General features: G+C 37.8%; 1 protein-coding gene across 9 annotated transcripts in view; it reads right to left on the bottom strand.

Moving 5' to 3' along the window:
* ttn.2 (titin, tandem duplicate 2) overlaps positions 1-17,559 on the bottom strand; it is a 249,401-nt gene that overhangs the window by 129,993 nt on the left and 101,849 nt on the right. For 2 of the 9 annotated variants that reach the window (XM_049594296.1, XM_049594299.1), the window contains exon 89: positions 17,153-17,251. The exons of 5 other annotated variants lie outside the window; for them this stretch is intronic. In XM_049594296.1, coding sequence (XP_049450253.1) covers positions 17,153-17,251 — 99 coding nt within the window. Of the gene's footprint in view, positions 1-13,066; positions 13,163-13,507; positions 14,885-15,103; positions 15,182-16,328; positions 16,788-17,152; positions 17,252-17,559 lie in introns of all 9 variants that reach the window. 2 more of the 9 variants (XM_049594294.1, XM_049594295.1) reach the window with 2 other exon arrangements.

Here is a 17,559-nt window from a genome sequence, read left to right as displayed (position 1 = left end):
CTGGTTTTTACCTCTTCTGTCGGTAGAACTGAATGGGTTTTATCCATAACGTTAAGTTTTTCTGGAGCTTCTTGCTCCACCAAAGACTTTTGATATGTTACTTCTAGTCTGGGTAAAACAGAGGCCTTTCTTTCAATTTGTTCCTTTCCTTCAGGTAATTCCTCTCTAATGGGAGCAATCTTCTCTGTTTGATCTTGAAGTAGCTCTACTTGTGAGGTGACTTGTTCAACTGTGACTTGTTTCATGTCCCTTAAAGACTCCTTTGTCTTGTCATCCAACTTGCAAATGCTGTCTCTTCTTGAGGTAATATCTACTACCTCATCAGGTTTGATATACCGCTGGACAGTGTCTAACTTAACATCTCCTTCTCTCACTATCAGAGATCTTTCAAATGCAAACTCCATCACAGGTGCCAATGAGAACCTTCTTTCAACTTGTTCCTCTTTTGTTTTAGGGACTTCAAATGGAGTAACACTACCATATTTATCTTTTACTATGACTGTTTTGGACTGCGCTTCTACAAAAGTTCTTGTACTTTTCTCTTTCAGGGATTTCTTTCTCTGTGCATCTTCATTTATAATCTCTGACGTTTTGTCAAACATCTGCTCTTCTGTTTTGGTTGCATCTTTCTTTTGTGAAATGCGTTCTGACTCATCTGTTTTCTTGAGGGCATCTTTTTTCATAGGTATGTCTGCTACATCCATTACAGAAGCAGGTGCTTTCTTTGTTTCTGTTTGGATCTGCCTGGTTTTCATCTCTTCAACTGGAAGAACGGTGATGTTTTTTTCTATTACTGGAAGTTTATCTACCATGGTGAGTTCTTTTGTTACATCTGGTTTAGTTGAACCTGAATCCTTTCTAATAACTTCAGTTTTCTCTGATTTATCTTTAGCCATGTCTTCCTTGGTTTTGGCTTGTTTAGCTGTGATATGTTTGGAAGTTTCCGATATAGCATCTTTTACTATCTGAGATTTTTCAGGTGCAACCTCCATCGCAGGTGCCACTGAAAACTTTGTTTTAACTTGTTCTTGTTTTGTTTCTGTTACTTCCAATGGCGTAACACTACCATATTCATCTTTAACTGTAACTGTCTTTGACTGGATCTCTTCAGCGGTTCTGTGTTTAGATTTTTCTTGCAGAGCTGTAGTTGAATCCGAGCTTTTGATTTCTTCTTGGCATATTGGTTTTGTCTTTAAAATTGGGAGGACTTCTCCAGTTTCAACCTTCATTACTTTAACTTTCTGTTCTTTTTCTTGAGGAATGCCATCTATTATCTTGTCTTTCACGTCAAACTCAGGTATAACCTCTGCCTTTGTTACTGTTGGTTTCTGCTTTGTTGTCTTCTCTTCAAGAGAAACAACTTTTCTGTCTGTCTTTGTATCTCCTATTGGCTGAATTCCTTCTACTGTCATTATTTTTTCTTTTCTAAAATGAATGTCTTTGACTGTATCATCAGAAGAGACCTGCTGTGCAATGTGTGTTTTAGCATCTTTATCTTTTATTGTTAAAGGTTTTTCAGATGCCTCTTTCACCACAGGTACCACTACAGTCAGTCGTTCGGCTTGTTCCTCTTTGATTTTTGTTGTTTCAAAAGGTGTAACACCACCATATTCGTCCCCAACTGCAACTGTCCTAGCCTGGACCATTTTAGATTTGGTGGACTTTGTCCTTTTATCTTTCTGAGGTTCATCCTTTTTATGAGAAACAGGCACAGAAGTATCAATTTTGACTGTGACTTCAGGCCCAGTTTCTTTGGCAGCATCTATCCTCTGAAATTGCTCCGGCTCCTGTTGTGTTTTCTTTTCTTCAGTCTCAGGTGTTTGACCTTTTTTAGCTTTAACCTGGATGACAACTGACCGGAATTCGTCATCTGGTGTCTCTTCTTCAATGGAAGTCACTTTTGCAATTTTACCCTTAACTGTGATTAATTTTGGTGGTATTTGTTGGTCTGCAACCTCTTTAGTTTTGGCTAACTTTTGTAGTTTGTCCTTCCGGGACATTGATTCCTCTGGAGGAATACCATCCGCCACATGAATTTCCTTATCAACTGCTGTAAGTTCAGTTTCTCTGATATCTGCAAGTTTTTCAGGAGCAGCTTCAACTTTTGGTTCTCTAAAACTTTCTTCTATTAAAGCTGTAACGAAAACCTTTCTTTCAATCTCTTCATCTACTGTTTTCGTCTCTTTAACAGGACTGACTTTAAAGGTTTTATGTTTAACTGTACTGACCTTCAGCTGGTCTTGTTCAACTATTATCTCCTGAGGTTTGGTAAGTTCGTATTGTTGTTCTTGTGGAGATACTGATTCACTCTCTGTCGTATCAATTTCCTCATCTAACATTGCATGCTCTGTGAAGAATTCTTTAATTCTTCTATGTTTTTCAGGTGTACCATCTTTAATGAGAGGCACATGTTGAGGTTTATCCTGAACTTTGATGGATCTAGATGGGATTTGTTTGTCAGCAATCTCTTTAGTTTTGGGTAACTTCTGTTCTTTCTCCTTTGGGGACATAATTTTTCCAAATGAATCAATTTCTTCATCATCTGCTGCAAATTCAGTTACTCTGATATCTGCAAGTTTGTCAGGAGCAGCTTCGACTTCAAGTTCTTTAGTAGTTTCCTCCATCATGGGTGTAACTGAAACCTTTCTTTCTATTTGTTCCTGTTTTGTTTTTGCCTCTTTAAGAGGAGTAACTTTAAAGGTTTTATCTTTAACTGTGATGACCTTTTGCTGGTCCTGTTCAACTGTAATCTCTTGAGGCTTCTGTTGTAGTTCTTTTGGAGGTACTAACTCACTCTCTGTTGTATCAATGTCCTCATCAGGCATTGCACTCACAATGACTTCTTTACCTTTTGTATGTGTTTCAGGTGTGCCATCTCTAATGGTGATCACTTTTTCAGTCTTACCCTTAACTGTGAAAATTTTCAATGGGATGTGTTTGTCTGCAACGTCTTTATTTTTAGCTAACTTTTGTCGTTTGTCCTTCAGGGATGTTGATTCATCTGGAGGAATACCATCTGCCACATGAATTTCTTCATCAACTGCAACAAGTTCAGATTTTCTGATTTTTCCAAGTTTTTCAGGAGCAGCCTCAACTATTAGTTCTTTAGAAGTTTCCTCCATCATGCCTGTAACTGAAACCTTTCCTTTCATCTCTTCATCTGTTGTTTTTGTCTCTTTAAGAGGAGTAACTTTACAAGTTTTATCTTTAATTGTGCTGACCTGTAGCCGGTCCTGTTCAACTATAATCGTTTGAGGTTTCTGTTGTGGTTCTTGTAGAGATAATGACTCACTCTCTGCCATATCAATGCCCTCATCAAACTCTGCACGCTCAATGACTTCTTTCATTTTTGTATGTTTTTCAGGTGTACCATCTTTAATGGGAGTTGCTTTCTGAGGTTTATCCTTGACTGTGACAGATTTTGAAGGGATTTGTTGGACTGCAACCTCTTTAGTTTTGACTAACTTTTGTCGCTTGTCCTTTGGGGACGTTGATTCCTTTGAAGGAATACCATCTGCCGCATGAATTTCCTCATCAACTACTGCAAATTCAGTTTCTCTGATATCTGCAAGTTTTTCAGGAGCAGTTTCAACTTCTAGTTCTTTCAAAGCTTCCTCTATTAAAGGTGTAACTGAAACCTTTCGTTCAATCTGTTCATCTGTTGTTTTTGCCTCTTTTAAAGGAGTAACTTTAAAGGTTTTATCTTTAACTGTTCTGACCTTCAGCTGGTCCTGTTCAACTAAAGTCTCTTGAGCTTTCCTTTCTGGTTCTTGTGGAAATACTGACTCACACTCTGTTGTATCAGTTTCCTCATCAAACACACGCTCTGTGACTTTTTCTTTGGTTTTTGTATGTTTTTCAGGTGTATCATTGTCAATGGGAGTCACTTTTTTAAGTTTATCTTTTACTGTGACAAATTCTGATGGTATTTGTTTGTCTTCAACCTCTTTAGTTTTGGCTAATTTTTGTCGTCTCTCCTTCTGGGACATTGATTCCTCTGGAGGAATACCATCCGCCACATGAATTTCCTTATCAACTGCTGTAAGTTCAGTTTCTCTGATATCTGCAAGTTTTTCAGGAGCAGCTTCAGCTTCGATATCTTTCAAAGTTTCCTCTATCATTGGTGTAACTGAAACCTTTCTTTCAATCTGTTCATGTCTTGGTTTTGCCTCTTTTGAAGGAGTAACTTTAAAGGTTTTATCTTTAACTGTTCTGACCTTCAGCTGGTCCTGTTCAACTGTAACCTCTTGAGGTTTCTGATGTGGTTTTTGTTTAAATGCTAACTTGTTCTCTGTTATATCAATTTCCTCATCAAACACAAGCTCTGTGACTTTTTCTTTAATTTTTGTATGTTTTTCTGGTATACCATCTTTAATGGAAGTTACTTTTTGAAGTTTATCTTTAACTGAGACAAATTCTGATGGTACTTGTTTGTCTCCAACCTCTTTAGTTTTGACTAACTTTTGTCGCTTGTCCTTCGAGGACGTTGATTCCTTTGAAGGAATACCATCTGCCACATGAATTTCTTCATCTACTGCTGCAAATTCAGTTTCTCTGATATCTGCAAGTTTTTCAGGAGCAGTTTCAACTTCTAGTTCTTTCAAAGCTTCCTCTATTAAAGGTGTAACTGAAGCCTTTCTTTCAATCTGTTCATCTGTTGTTTTTGCCCCTTTTAAAGGAGTAACTTTAAAGGTTTTATGTTTAACTGTGCTGAGCTTCAGCTGGTCCTGTTCAACTAAAGTCTCTTGAGCTTTCCTTTCTGGTTCTTGTGGAAATACTGACTCACACTCTGTTGTATCAGTTTCCTCATCAAACACACGCTCTGTGACTTTTTCTTTGGTTTTTGTATGTTTTTCAGGTGTACCATTTTCAATGGGAGTCACTTTTTTAAGTTTATCTTTTACTGTGACAAATTCTGATGGTATTTGTTTGTCTTCAACCTCTTTAGTTTTGGCTAACTTTTGTCGTCTCTCCTTCTGGGACATTGATTCCTCTGGAGGAATACCATCCGCCACATGAATTTCCTTATCAACTGCTGTAAGTTCAGTTTCTCTGATATCTGCAAGTTTTTCAGGAGCAGCTTCAGCTTCGATATCTTTCAAAGTTTCCTCTATCATTGGTGTAACTGAAACCTTTCTTTCAATCTGTTCATGTCTTGGTTTCGCCTCTTTTGAAGGAGTAACTTTAAAGGTTTTATCTTTAACTGTTCTGACCTTCAGCTGGTCCTGTTCAACTGTAACCTCTTGAGGTTTCTGATGTGGTTTTTGTTTAAATGCTAACTTGTTCTCTGTTATATCAATTTCCTCATCAAACACATGCTCCGTGACTTTTTCTTTAATTTTTGTATGTTTTTCAGGTATACCATCTTTAATGGGAGTCACTTTTTGAAGTTTATCTTTAACTGAGACAAATTCTGATGGTATTTGTTTGTCTCCAACCTCTTTAGTTTTGACTAACTTTTGTCGCTTGTCCTTCGGGGACGTTGATTCCTTTGAAGGAATACCATCTGCCACATGAATTTCTTCCTCTACTGCTGCAAATTCAGTTTCTCTGATATCTGCAAGTTTTTCAGGAGCAGTTTCAACTTCTAGTTCTTTCAAAGCTTCCTCTATTAAAGGTGTAACTGAAGCCTTTCTTTCAATCTGTTCATCTGTTGTTTTTGCCTTTTAAAGGAGTAACTTTAAAGGTTTTATGTTTAACTGTGCTGAGCTTCAGCTGGTCCTGTTCAACTAAAGTCTCTTGAGCTTTCCTTTCTGGTTCTTGTGGAAATACTGACTCACACTCTGTTGTATCAGTTTCCTCATCAAACACACGCTCTGTGACTTTTTCTTTGGTTTTTGTATGTTTTTCAGGTGTATCATTGTCAATGGGAGTCACTTTTTTAAGTTTATCTTTTACTGTGACAAATTCTGATGGTATTTGTTTGTCTTCCACCTCTTTAGTTTTGACTAACTTTTGTCGTCTCTCCTTCTGGGACATTGATTCCTCTGGAGGAATACCATCCGCCACATGAATTTCCTTATCAACTGCTGTAAGTTCAGTTTCTCTGATATCTGCAAGTTTTTCAGGAGCAGCTTCAGCTTCAATATCTTTCAAAGTTTCCTCTATCATTGGTGTAACTGAAACCTTTCTTTCAATCTGTTCATGTCTTGGTTTTGCCTCTTTTGAAGGAGTAACTTTAAAGGTTTTATCTTTAACTGTTCTGACCTTCAGCTGGTCCTGTTCAACTGTAACCTCTTGAGGTTTCTGATGTGGTTTTTGTTTAAATGCTAACTTGTTCTCTGTTATATCAATTTCCTCATCAAACACAAGCTCTGTGACTTTTTCTTTAATTTTTGTATGTTTTTCAGGTATACCATCTTTAATGGAAGTTACTTTTTGAAGTTTATCTTTAACTGAGACAAATTCTGATGGTATTTGTTTGTCTCCAACCTCTTTAGTTTTGACTAACTTTTGTCGCTTGTCCTTCGGGGACGTTGATTCCTTTGAAGGAATACCATCTGCCGCATGAATTTCTTCATCTACTGCTGCAAATTCAGTTTCTCTGATATCTGCAAGTTTTTCAGGAGCAGTTTCAACTTCTAGTTCTTTCAAAGCTTCCTCTATTAAAGGTGTAACTGAAGCCTTTCTTTCAATCTGTTCATCTGTTGTTTTTGCCTTTCAAAGGAGTAACTTTAAAGGTTTTATGTTTAACTGTGCTGAGCTTCAGCTGGTCCTGTTCAACTAAAGTCTCTTGAGCTTTCCTTTCTGGTTCTTGTGGAAATACTGACTCACACTCTGTTGTATCAGTTTCCTCATCAAACACACGCTCTGTGACTTTTTCTTTGGTTTTTGTATGTTTTTCAGGTGTATCATTGTCAATGGGAGTCACTTTTTTAAGTTTATCTTTTACTGTGACAAATTCTGATGGTATTTGTTTGTCTTCCACCTCTTTAGTTTTGACTAACTTTTGTCGTCTCCTTCTGGGACATTGATTCCTCTGGAGGAATACCATCCGCCACATGAATTTCCTTATCAACTGCTGTAAGTTCAGTTTCTCTGATATCTGCAAGTTTTTCAGGAGCAGCTTCAGCTTCAGTATCTTTCAAAGTTTCCTCTATCATTGGTGTAACTGAAACCTTTCTTTCAATCTGTTCATGTCTTGGTTTTGCCTCTTTTGAAGGAGTAACTTTAAAGGTTTTATCTTTAACTGTTCTGACCTTCAGCTGGTCCTGTTCAACTGTAACCTCTTGAGGTTTCTGATGTGGTTTTTGTTTAAATGCTAACTTGTTCTCTGTTATATCAATTTCCTCATCAAACACAAGCTCTGTGACTTTTTCTTTAATTTTTGTATGTTTTTCAGGTATACCATCTTTAATGGAAGTTACTTTTTGAAGTTTATCTTTAACTGAGACAAATTCTGATGGTATTTGTTTGTCTCCAACCTCTTTAGTTTTGACTAACTTTTGTCGCTTGTCCTTCGGGGACGTTGATTCCTTTGAAGGAATACCATCTGCCGCATGAATTTCTTCCTCTACTGCTGCAAATTCAGTTTCTCTGATATCTGCAAGTTTTTCAGGAGCAGTTTCACCTTCTAGTTCTTTCAAAGCTTCCTCTATTAAAGGTGTAACTGAAGCCTTTCTTTCAATCTGTTCATCTGTTGTTTTTGCCCCTTTCAAAGGAGTAACTTTAAAGGTTTTATGTTTAACTGTGCTGAGCTTCAGCTGGTCCTGTTCAACTAAAGTCTCTTGAGCTTTCCTTTCTGGTTCTTGTGGAAATACTGACTCACACTCTGTTGTATCAGTTTCCTCATCAAACACACGCTCTGTGACTTTTTCTTTGGTTTTTGTATGTTTTTCAGGTGTATCATTGTCAATGGGAGTCACTTTTTTAAGTTTATCTTTTACTGTGACAAATTCTGATGGTATTTGTTTGTCTTCAACCTCTTTAGTTTTGGCTAATTTTTGTCGTCTCTCCTTCTGGGACATTGATTCCTCTGGAGGAATACCATCCGCCACATGAATTTCCTTATCAACTGCTGTAAGTTCAGTTTCTCTGATATCTGCAAGTTTTTCAGGAGCAGCTTCAGCTTCAATGTCTTTCGAAGTTTCCTCTATCATTGGTGAAACTAAACCCTTTCTTTTAATCTCTTCATCTGTTGTTTTTGCCTCTTTAAGAGGAGAAACTTTAAAGGTTTTATGCTTAACGGTAATGACCTTTAGCTGGTCCTGTCCAACTATAATCTCTTGAGGTTTCTGTTGTGGTTGTAGTGGAGAAACTGACTCGCTCTCTGTTGTATCAGTTTCCTCATCAGACATTGCACGTTCCATGACAATACCCTCTGTTTTTGTATATTTTTCAGGTATGCCAGCTTTAATGGGAATCACTTGTTGAGGTTTATCTTTACCTTTGATGGATTTTGATGGGATTTGTTTGTCAGCAACCTCTTTAGTTTTGACTAACTTTTGTTCTCTCTTTTTCATTGACACTGATATTTCAGAAGGTATTTTTCCAAAGGAATCTATTTCTTCATCAACTACTGCAAATTCAATTTCTCTGATTTCTCCAAGTTTTTCAGGAGCAGCTTCAACTTTTGGCTCTCTAAAAGTTTCTTCTATTAAAGGTGTAACGAAAGCCTTGCTTTCAATCTCTTCATCTGTTGTTTTTCTCTCTTTAAAAGGAGACACTTTAAAGGTTTTATGTTTAACTGTACTGACCTTTAGCTGGTTTTGTTCAACTATTATTTCTTGAGGTTTGGTAGGTTTCTGTTGTGGTTCTTGTGGAGATACTGACACGCTTTCTGTCAAATCAATGCCCTCATCAAACACACACTCTGTGACTTTTACTTTGGTTTTTGTCAGTTTGTCAGGTGTACCATCTTTAATGGAAATCACTTTTTCAGTTTTATCCGTAACTGTGACAGATTTTGATGGGATCTGTTCGTCTGCAAGATCTTTAATCTTGGTTAACTTTTGTCGTTTTTCCTTCAGGGAAATTGATTCCTCTGAAGGAATACTATCTGCCTCATGAATTTCCTCACATACCGCTGCAAGTTTTTCAGGAGCAGCTTCAACTTCTAGTTCTTTTGAAGTCCCCTCTATTAAAGGTGTAACTGAAACCTTTCTTTCAATATGTTCATCTGTTGTTTTTTTCTCTTTAGGAGGACAAACTTTAAAGGTTTTATGCTTAACTGTGCTAACTTTCAGCTGGTTCTGTTCAACTAAAATCTCTTGAGGTTTCTGTTGTGGCTCTTGTGGAGAAACTGGCTTGCCCTCTGTTATATCAATTTCCTCATCAGACATTGCATGCTCCATGACTGCTTCTTTAGTTTTTGTATGTTTTTCAGGTGTACCATCTTTAATGGGAGTCACCTTTTGAGGTTTATCCTTAACTTTGATGAATTTTGATGGGATTTGTTTGTCAGCAACCTCTTTAGTTTTGGGTAGCGTTTGTCTTTTCTCCTTCATTGAAACTGATGTTTCTGAGGGTATTATTCCAAAGTTATCAATTTCCTCAACATCTGCTTCAAATTCAGTTTTTCTGATTTCTCCAAGTTTTTCAGGAGCAGCTTCAACTTCCAGTTCTTTAGAAGTTTCCTCCATTAAAGGTGTAACTATAACCTTTCTTTCAATCTCTTCATCTGTTATTTTTGCCTCTTTAACAGGAGTCACTTTAAAGGTTTTATATTTAACTGTACTGACCTTTAGCTTGTCCTGTTCTACTATAATCTCCTGAGGTTTCTGTTGTGGTGCTTGCGGAGATACTGACTCACTCTCTGTTGTATCAGTTTCCCCATCAAACGCGTGCTCCGTGACAAATTCTTTGGTTTCTGCTTGTTTTTCAGGTGTACCATCTTTGATGGAAGTCAGTTTTTCAAATTTCTTAATTCTTACGGATTTTGATGGAATTTGTTTGTTCTCAACCTCTTTAGTTTTAGCTATTTTTTGTCCTTTCTCTTTGGGGTATATTAATGTTTCACAAGGTATTTCTCCAAAGGAATCCATTTCTTCATCACCTGCTGCAAATTCAGTTTCTTTGATTTCTGCAAGTTTTTCAGGAGCAGGTTTAGAAGTTTCCTCCATTGAAGGTGTAACTAAAACCTTTCTTTCAATCTCTTCATCTGTTGTTTTCATCTCTTTGACTTTAAAGGTTTTATCTTTAACTGTGCTGACCTTTAGCTGGTCCTGTTCAACTACGATCACTTGAGGTTTCTGTTGTGGTTCTAGTGGAGATACTGACTTGCTCCCTGTTGAATTAATTTCAATTGTCTTGTCAATCACACCTGTATCCAAACCTTTTCTTCCAGCTTCCTTTCTTGCTGGTTTCATCTGTTTGATGAGATCATCTGTGGCTTCATCTGTTTCCAACTGGACTTTCTGAGGTCTTTCTGTGGGCTTTACTTTTGCAGGGATTACCCTTAACTTAATTTCCTCCTTTTTGACAGTGTCTTTTACAACTGCTGCTGTTTTGGAACATTTTTCTGGAGCTATTGTTTCTTCTTTGTGTTTTAGTTCGATCACAGGAGTGACCAAGGACATTTTTGCAATTAGTTCTTGTTCTGTTACTTCCTCTGCTTTAGTTACATCTTTAAATCTGACGATCTTTGCCTGGACATTGTCTGCTTTATCCCTGATTGGCTTCTGCTGTCTCTGTTTTTGAGGAATGGCCTCTGGCTTTTCTTTCTCCTCAGTCAAAGGTTTTCTTAAAACTTTCATCATCTTTGTTTCCTGCTCTTCGATGGGAATAAATTTGTCAGTAACTTTGTCTATTTGATCTTCTCTGACCTCTGACTGAACATCTTCAATATCATCATAGTTCAGTGGAACTTCGTCTATCTGAAATGTTTCTAACAAAACTGCATCTTTTCCTTTCTCAGTTTGAAGTGTTTTAACTTTATTCATGTCAGGTTTTAGCTGATCTTCAACGGCAGTCTCTTCAGTTTGGGGGAACAGTGATTCTTTGTCCTTTGCAGGAACTTTCCTCTGAGGGGCGTCTTGTTCTGTCACTGATTTTATGAACATTTTCTCAACAACAGGAGCAGCTGATGCTTTTCTTTTAGTTTCTTCCTGCCTTGTTTTTATCTTTTCAGTTGGATAAACGATGTGTTCTTTATCTTCAGTTGTAACTACATCCGGTTGGTCTTTGGTTTTCATGTCTTTTACTTTAACAGCTTTTTCTTCACCAACAGTGTCTTCTGCTTCAGTGGTATCTTGTTCTGGGGTATGACGTTCTACTGTTTGTTTTGGTACTCTGACTGGCTCCAACTGTTTTTCAGCTTGCTCTTGACTTGGTTTTGTCTTTTCTTTTGGACTAACCTGGACAACAGGTGTTTTAAACTGGTCCTCATCTTCAACTGCTGTCTGCCGTCTCACTTTCTGACTGACATCTTTCTTCAGGGTCTTGCTCTTTGGTAAGATTTCAGGTTTTTTAAGGGCATTTTCAGTTATGGTTTCTTTCTCTGACAGTGATTCTGGATGCTTGACTTCTATCTCAGAAGAAACTGAGGTCTCTATGTTGGGTCTCACCTCAGTTGTTCCCTCCATTGGACTGACTTTGACCAATTTGTCTTTGACTTTAACTACTTTGGACAAAATGGACTCAGGCACAAGCTCCCTGGTTGACTTTTCTTTGGTTAACTCCTTTCCTTCTTGTTTCATGTCTTGGTCTACTTCTGTAACTGCTCTCAAATCAAGTTCTACGTCTCCTGTTTTTACTACAGCTGGTCCTTTTTGTTTAGATAGCCGCAATTTCTTTTTGGAAACCTCCTCTGGTCTCTGTAATTTGTTGGTTGGTCCTTCACCTTCTGCAATGTCTTCATCAGTTATAATACATTTTTCAGGAGTGTCTTCCTCCAGTAATTCTGTATCTGTGACATCTTTAGTTAGTTCCTGTATTTCAGGTTTCTTGAGTGTTTTCTTTTTCAATGAATCAGCTTTGCCTTTCTGCATTTCTTTCTTTTGAATATCTTTAGACACTGCAGTTTCAATTTCTTCAATATTTGTTTCAGCTAATTCACGTTCTTTGGATTGTGAATCTCTTTCTACCCTGCCTGGTGTCTTTGCTAATCTTTTCTGTCCAGCAGACTTTTCCTCTCCTTCCTCAGATTCAACTATTCTAGGTTTGGAGGATTCCTTTTCTATTGGTTTCAAAGGCCATGAAGAATCAGATTTTTGTGTCTTTGAGGTTGTTTCAAAATTTTCAGCCTCTAACGGTTTTTCCTCTTGGTCAGTTTGCTTTAATTTCTTCTGGAGAGTGGCTTTTTCTAAAGGCTGCCCGTCTGTCCTTTGTGATGACTCAAATTTTCTAATTGGTATTTTACGTATATCTTTTAGTCCCTGTGTGATAAGACCTTCCTTCTCTTCAGCGTCCGCTTCAGAACTCACCTGTTGGGGTTCTATCACCTGTTTTTGATCATAAACAGCTTTGACTGAAATTTCTGGACTCTCAGATTTTTTCTCTCTGCTTTGAAAAGCTTCTTTATATTCTTCAGTATCTTTTATTTCTACACTCACTGTCGGAGAATCAGCTTTTTGAACAGACAACAATTTTCGGCTGGCGGGTTCACCTTGAACTGCCCCAACTTTTTCTCTCCTAGATTTACTTCCTGTCATGATGACCTTTTCTTTAGTTTTTGGGATGACTCTTGTTTTTAGACCACATGTCTTTAAACTATCAGTAACAGATAAATCATCACTTATTTCAGATCCTTCCTCAGGTTCTTCCATCTTACTTAAAATCCCTTCTTGCAGCAAAGACTTAGAATTTTTGCCCACAACTTCTTCATCCTTGATGATGTTCTGATATATTTGAGGTTTTGCTGCAACCTCTTCTCTTTCAAAAACCTTTTCTACCTTTTCTGATATGTAATCCGTTTGAGCTGCTGCTCTTTTCTCAGCCTTTAAAAGGCCCTTCGTGGCTGCTTGAGGATGGATGATTTTAAGAGGTGTGAAGAAAAAGCACCATGAAGCGGTGCCAAGAGATTAGAAAGAACAAAAACACAAACACAAACATTTAGGGTTAAACAAGACAAACATGAAGATAATACGAAAGAAAAAGGCACTGACAGGAAAATGTGCTGTCGCTGTACCTCTCTCTGCTCTTTTTTCTTTTATCTCGACTTGTGTTTCAGGAGGCAAAGCAGCAGGAATCACCTTGGGAATCTTCTTGGCCTCGACTTCTTGTTCTTTAAAAAATAATCAGGTTTTGTTTAAGACAAGATATTAATATTCAAGAGAAGAAAGATAGATTTCAACCACAAAGGGATAAAAAAGAACCCCTTTAAAATACTGCAAAAAAAGAAGAGTAACGTAACATGAAGACAATGGAGAACACAATGAACATGACAGTGGTGGATGAAGAGACGTTTACAAATGAGGTGAAATGAGGCTGAAATGATGACCCCTCGTGGTGGCCCAAGATTTTAGATAAAAAATTAAAAAAAAAGAGAAGAAAGATTGCACCCAAATATGGAGTCACATGAAAAAGTTAAAGATGAAAATGATCATGATGTTAAATTTGCTCTTTGTACCTCTGGAAGCTGTTACTGGGGAAATCCTTTTCTTCTCTGGTTTTGAAGGGACTGAAGGTTTTGTCTCAACCGTATCCTCGATTAAAAGACTTGGTTCTTCTTTTGTCTTCTCGACTCTCTGAGGACGAACATCTTTGGGCTCCTCTTTCTTCTTGTAATCTGCTTCAGTTCTTGCAGCAACTGGCTCAAACTCAATCTCCTGCTCAGTCACTTTTGGCTTCTTTGGCTCGATATCTGTTACTGACTCTTTTGGTTTTACCTTGGGGGTCACCTCTTCTTTAAGTTTTGTTTTTTCCGTAACTTTCTCCTTTGTGTCGATTATCTCATCGGGCTTTAACTTTTTCTCTTGTTTCTGCTCAGCTATCTCTTGTTTCTTTGCGGGCACTTTTCCAGGAGCAACAGTTTCATCTTTTTTGGAGTCAGTAATGACTGCTGGTTTAATTCTAGGTTCCTCTTTTCTACTTGTTTTCTCATCCACCACTTTCACTTCAGTGGGGATAACTTTTGTTCGCTTGTCTTTAACTGGGACATCTCTCTGCTGGATTCTAATTTCTGTAATTTCTTCACTTCTACTGTATTCTTCCTCTGGAATATCTGATATTATCTCAACATCATGATCGACCGATTCCTCGTAAGTGACTTCTCTAAAAGGCTTTTCGTCGATGTCCAGCTTTTTGGTTAGTTTTCTTGCCTCTGTGCTGATAATAACTGGTTTAGTTTTATCTGTGTCTGTCACTGATGTGATCTTTTCTTGTACTGACTCTGTTTCTTTGACTGTATAAGTTTGCGGTCTCACTTGCCTCTCTTTGCTCTCTGTTGTAATGCTTATCTCTCGTCCCTTTCTGACTGTGACAGTAGTTTCTTGTTTAGAAATGTCCCTCTCATCTGGCCATTGTCTGACTGATAGGCTGTCTTTTCTTTCATCTGCAATCTCCTCTTTTGGTGACTCGATTGTCTTGATAAAATACTCCTCTTCTATCTTTGTAGGTTTACCCTTCAACGTTATGACCTCCCTATCTCTGTCAGATTCAGGTTCCTGAACTACAACAATGGTTTCTTCTGTTTTTGGGACTCTGTGTTTAGTCACCCTGGTTTCTTTTCTCTTTGAAGAGTCAGTAACAGATATCTCACCTCTCAGCTCAGACTTTTTATCTCTCGCCTTTTCTGTCGTACTTAAGATGTCTACTTCTGATAATGACACTATCTTCTCGCCCAGACGAGCCACTTCGTCCTCATACAACACTTCGGCATGTTCTTCCACCACCTCTTCGTGTTCCCACACCTCCTCCGTGGGCGACACTTTCTCCGTCACGTAATAAACTTCCTGTATCTTCTCAGCTCCTTTCTTTCGTTCGATCTTGACAAGACTGGTAGCTACTGGAAGTTTTAAGAGGTGTTGAAGAAGAGGCGTCATGCAGCGGCGCCAAGAGGTGATGACAAAACACAAAGACAAGCATGCAAGCAAGAAAGAGACAAGTCAGAGATTAATCACATGGCTAATACTTGAGTTGATAATCCACCTGTTGTGTATTATCATCAAGAGTTAAAGATTAAGATGTGGTTAAAGTGCTCCATCGTGTTTTCAAATAGTGGTACCTTTTTCTGGAGGAGAGACTTTTTTCTCTTGTTCAACCACTGGAGGCAGAATCTTTTCAGTCTTCTTAGTTTCTATTTCTTTTAAAGAATGAATCAGTTTTTAATCCAAGACGGTGATGGACGATCATGGAAGATCATTTTCAAAGAAGAGAATTAAGACATTCAACAAACAAACAAACAAACAAACAAACAGAAATAACCACCAAACATTAAATAAGACAAAACACAGCAAGAAATAAGACATCAAAGAGGGGTGTAAGAAGAAGAAGAGGCAACGGTTCAGTTACAGTATGATTAATGTCACATCTGCTGTTGACTCAAAGAAATTAAATAGTTCGTTATTGTTCAGTGCAATAAGTTTTTAAGTTTATTCGGTTTTTTTAATTTTACATAAATAAGAAGATATAAAACATTGTGATAAAAACAGTGACCTTGACCTTTGCCACCAAATTCAAATCAGTTCATCCTCAAGTCCAAGTGAATGTTTGTGCCAATTTGAAGAAATTCCCTCAAAGTTTTCTTGAGATATCATGTTCAAAAGAATGACAAAAATGCAAGGTCACAGTGACCTTAAGCTTTGAACACCAAAATCTAATCAGTTCATTGTAAGTTCAAGTAAACGTTTGTGCCAAATTTGAAAAAAAAAATCCCTAAAGAGAATAAGTCAGGTGAGGTCACGGTGACCTTTACCTTTAAACTACGACCACCAAAATCTAATCCTGACAACCCAAAAATATAATGCCTCCAGCCACAGCTATCACCGGCATGGAGGCATAAAAAAGAAGGTTCAACCCAGATTATATGTAAGAAATATAAATATAAATATATATATATATATATATATATATATGTCCTTCTTGCTCCGACCACTGAATGGGGCCAAAGTACAGCATTCACTACTTGTGCATGCAATGAATTTAACATTTAAGAATAGTACATGCTTAGAATGACAAAGTTGATATATTTAAATGATGGTCTTGCTCCAGTTTAAGTCATTTGTCCACATCAGTGAATTTCATTAATTTGCCTTTAATGGTCAACATGCAACATGCGTGCATTTTGCACATTGAACTAAAACTAACATTTAATTTTTTTGAGTGTGCGTTGAGATGTGTTACCACATGGCAGATGAAGGAGTGCTGTAAGTGGACTGTTGCCAATGGTTCATATGCTTGAAGAAGACATAAAGAAAGATATAAAGAGTTGAGGTCTGCCTCAGCTGTACCTTTAGGAAGAATTTCTTCCACCTCTCGTTTAGGTTTAGCTTCGGGCACCTTCTCAGGTGTTTTTTCTACAGAGATCCTCTCTGTTTGTTTCTTAGGCACCCTTTCAGGTTTTACTTCCTCAGGTGGCTTCTTCTCAGGAATTCTCTCTTCTTCAGCCACCTTCTGGGGAACTTCTACTGGCTTCCTCTCAGGAGGAGCTTTCTCCGGCATCTTTTTCTCAGGTGGTTTTTTAGGAACCTTCTCAGGTACTTTTTCTGGCACCATCTTTGGAATTTCCTCCACTTTTCTCTCAGGTGCAAGCACCTTTTCTGGGACCCTCTCAGGGGTCTTTTCCTTCACATGGACTTCCTGTCTCTCAGGTATTTTTTCAGGTTCAGTCTCCGACACAACTACATCTTCAAACACCTTTCGAGGTTCAGGCACCTCTTCAGGTACCAGTTTAGGTTTGGGCTTCAAAGCTTTAAGGGTTTGACACAAAAACATGCACAAGACATGACTATAAAGAATTCAAAAATGTGCTGGCGCACAAATAAAGATGCAATAAACACAGCAGGGAGTCACTTCACTAGAATTTTCCATCTTTAAGCAGAATGTCTTAAAGCTTGTCCTTAGGACAGCACCAGAGGAAGATCATGGTCTTATGGGGACCATAAAAACTCTGTTGCCAGATCTACTAATCCTGATTTATCTATATTAATAACATCATTTAAACACATTTTGGTAATCTGGGTAACATAATCCCATTTATGTAAAAGAGACTTCAAAGGACAACATACAAAACAAAACCTGGGCCTGTGTCTGAGGATCAAGAGCACTGAAGTACCTTTCTCTTTCTTCGTCGGCTCTTCTTTGGGAGGAACAACAGCAACTTCAGGTTTCTTGGCTGGTTTTGGAGCCTCAGGTATTTTTTCCTCCACAGGAACTTTAAAGAGTACCATTCAAAAAGATTAGAAGCCTTTCAACGAATTCAAGCTGAAGAGTGTTGTTAAAGATGGACAAACCCAAACACTCTATCGAGTGCAAGACAAGGAAACCCAAAACTGACAACGTGCAGCCCCATCATAACATCACAGACACATCACAGTAACTGGAGTTAGACATTAGACAAAAACAAACCGCAGAAGCCAAAGAGAGTTTAAGATGGATGTAAGAGTTTTGGTTTTAGTGTGATAGGTTATGATGAAGATGAATGATGAAGAGTTTGCTTGCACAAACTAAACTAATCACAAA

The sequence above is a fragment of the Epinephelus fuscoguttatus genome, linkage group LG13 (genome assembly GCF_011397635.1).
Source record: "Epinephelus fuscoguttatus linkage group LG13, E.fuscoguttatus.final_Chr_v1".
In the NCBI taxonomy this organism is placed as follows: domain Eukaryota; kingdom Metazoa; phylum Chordata; class Actinopteri; order Perciformes; family Serranidae; genus Epinephelus; species Epinephelus fuscoguttatus.
Note: the sequence above shows the minus strand (reverse complement) of the source record. Positions and strands in the feature narration are given on the sequence as shown.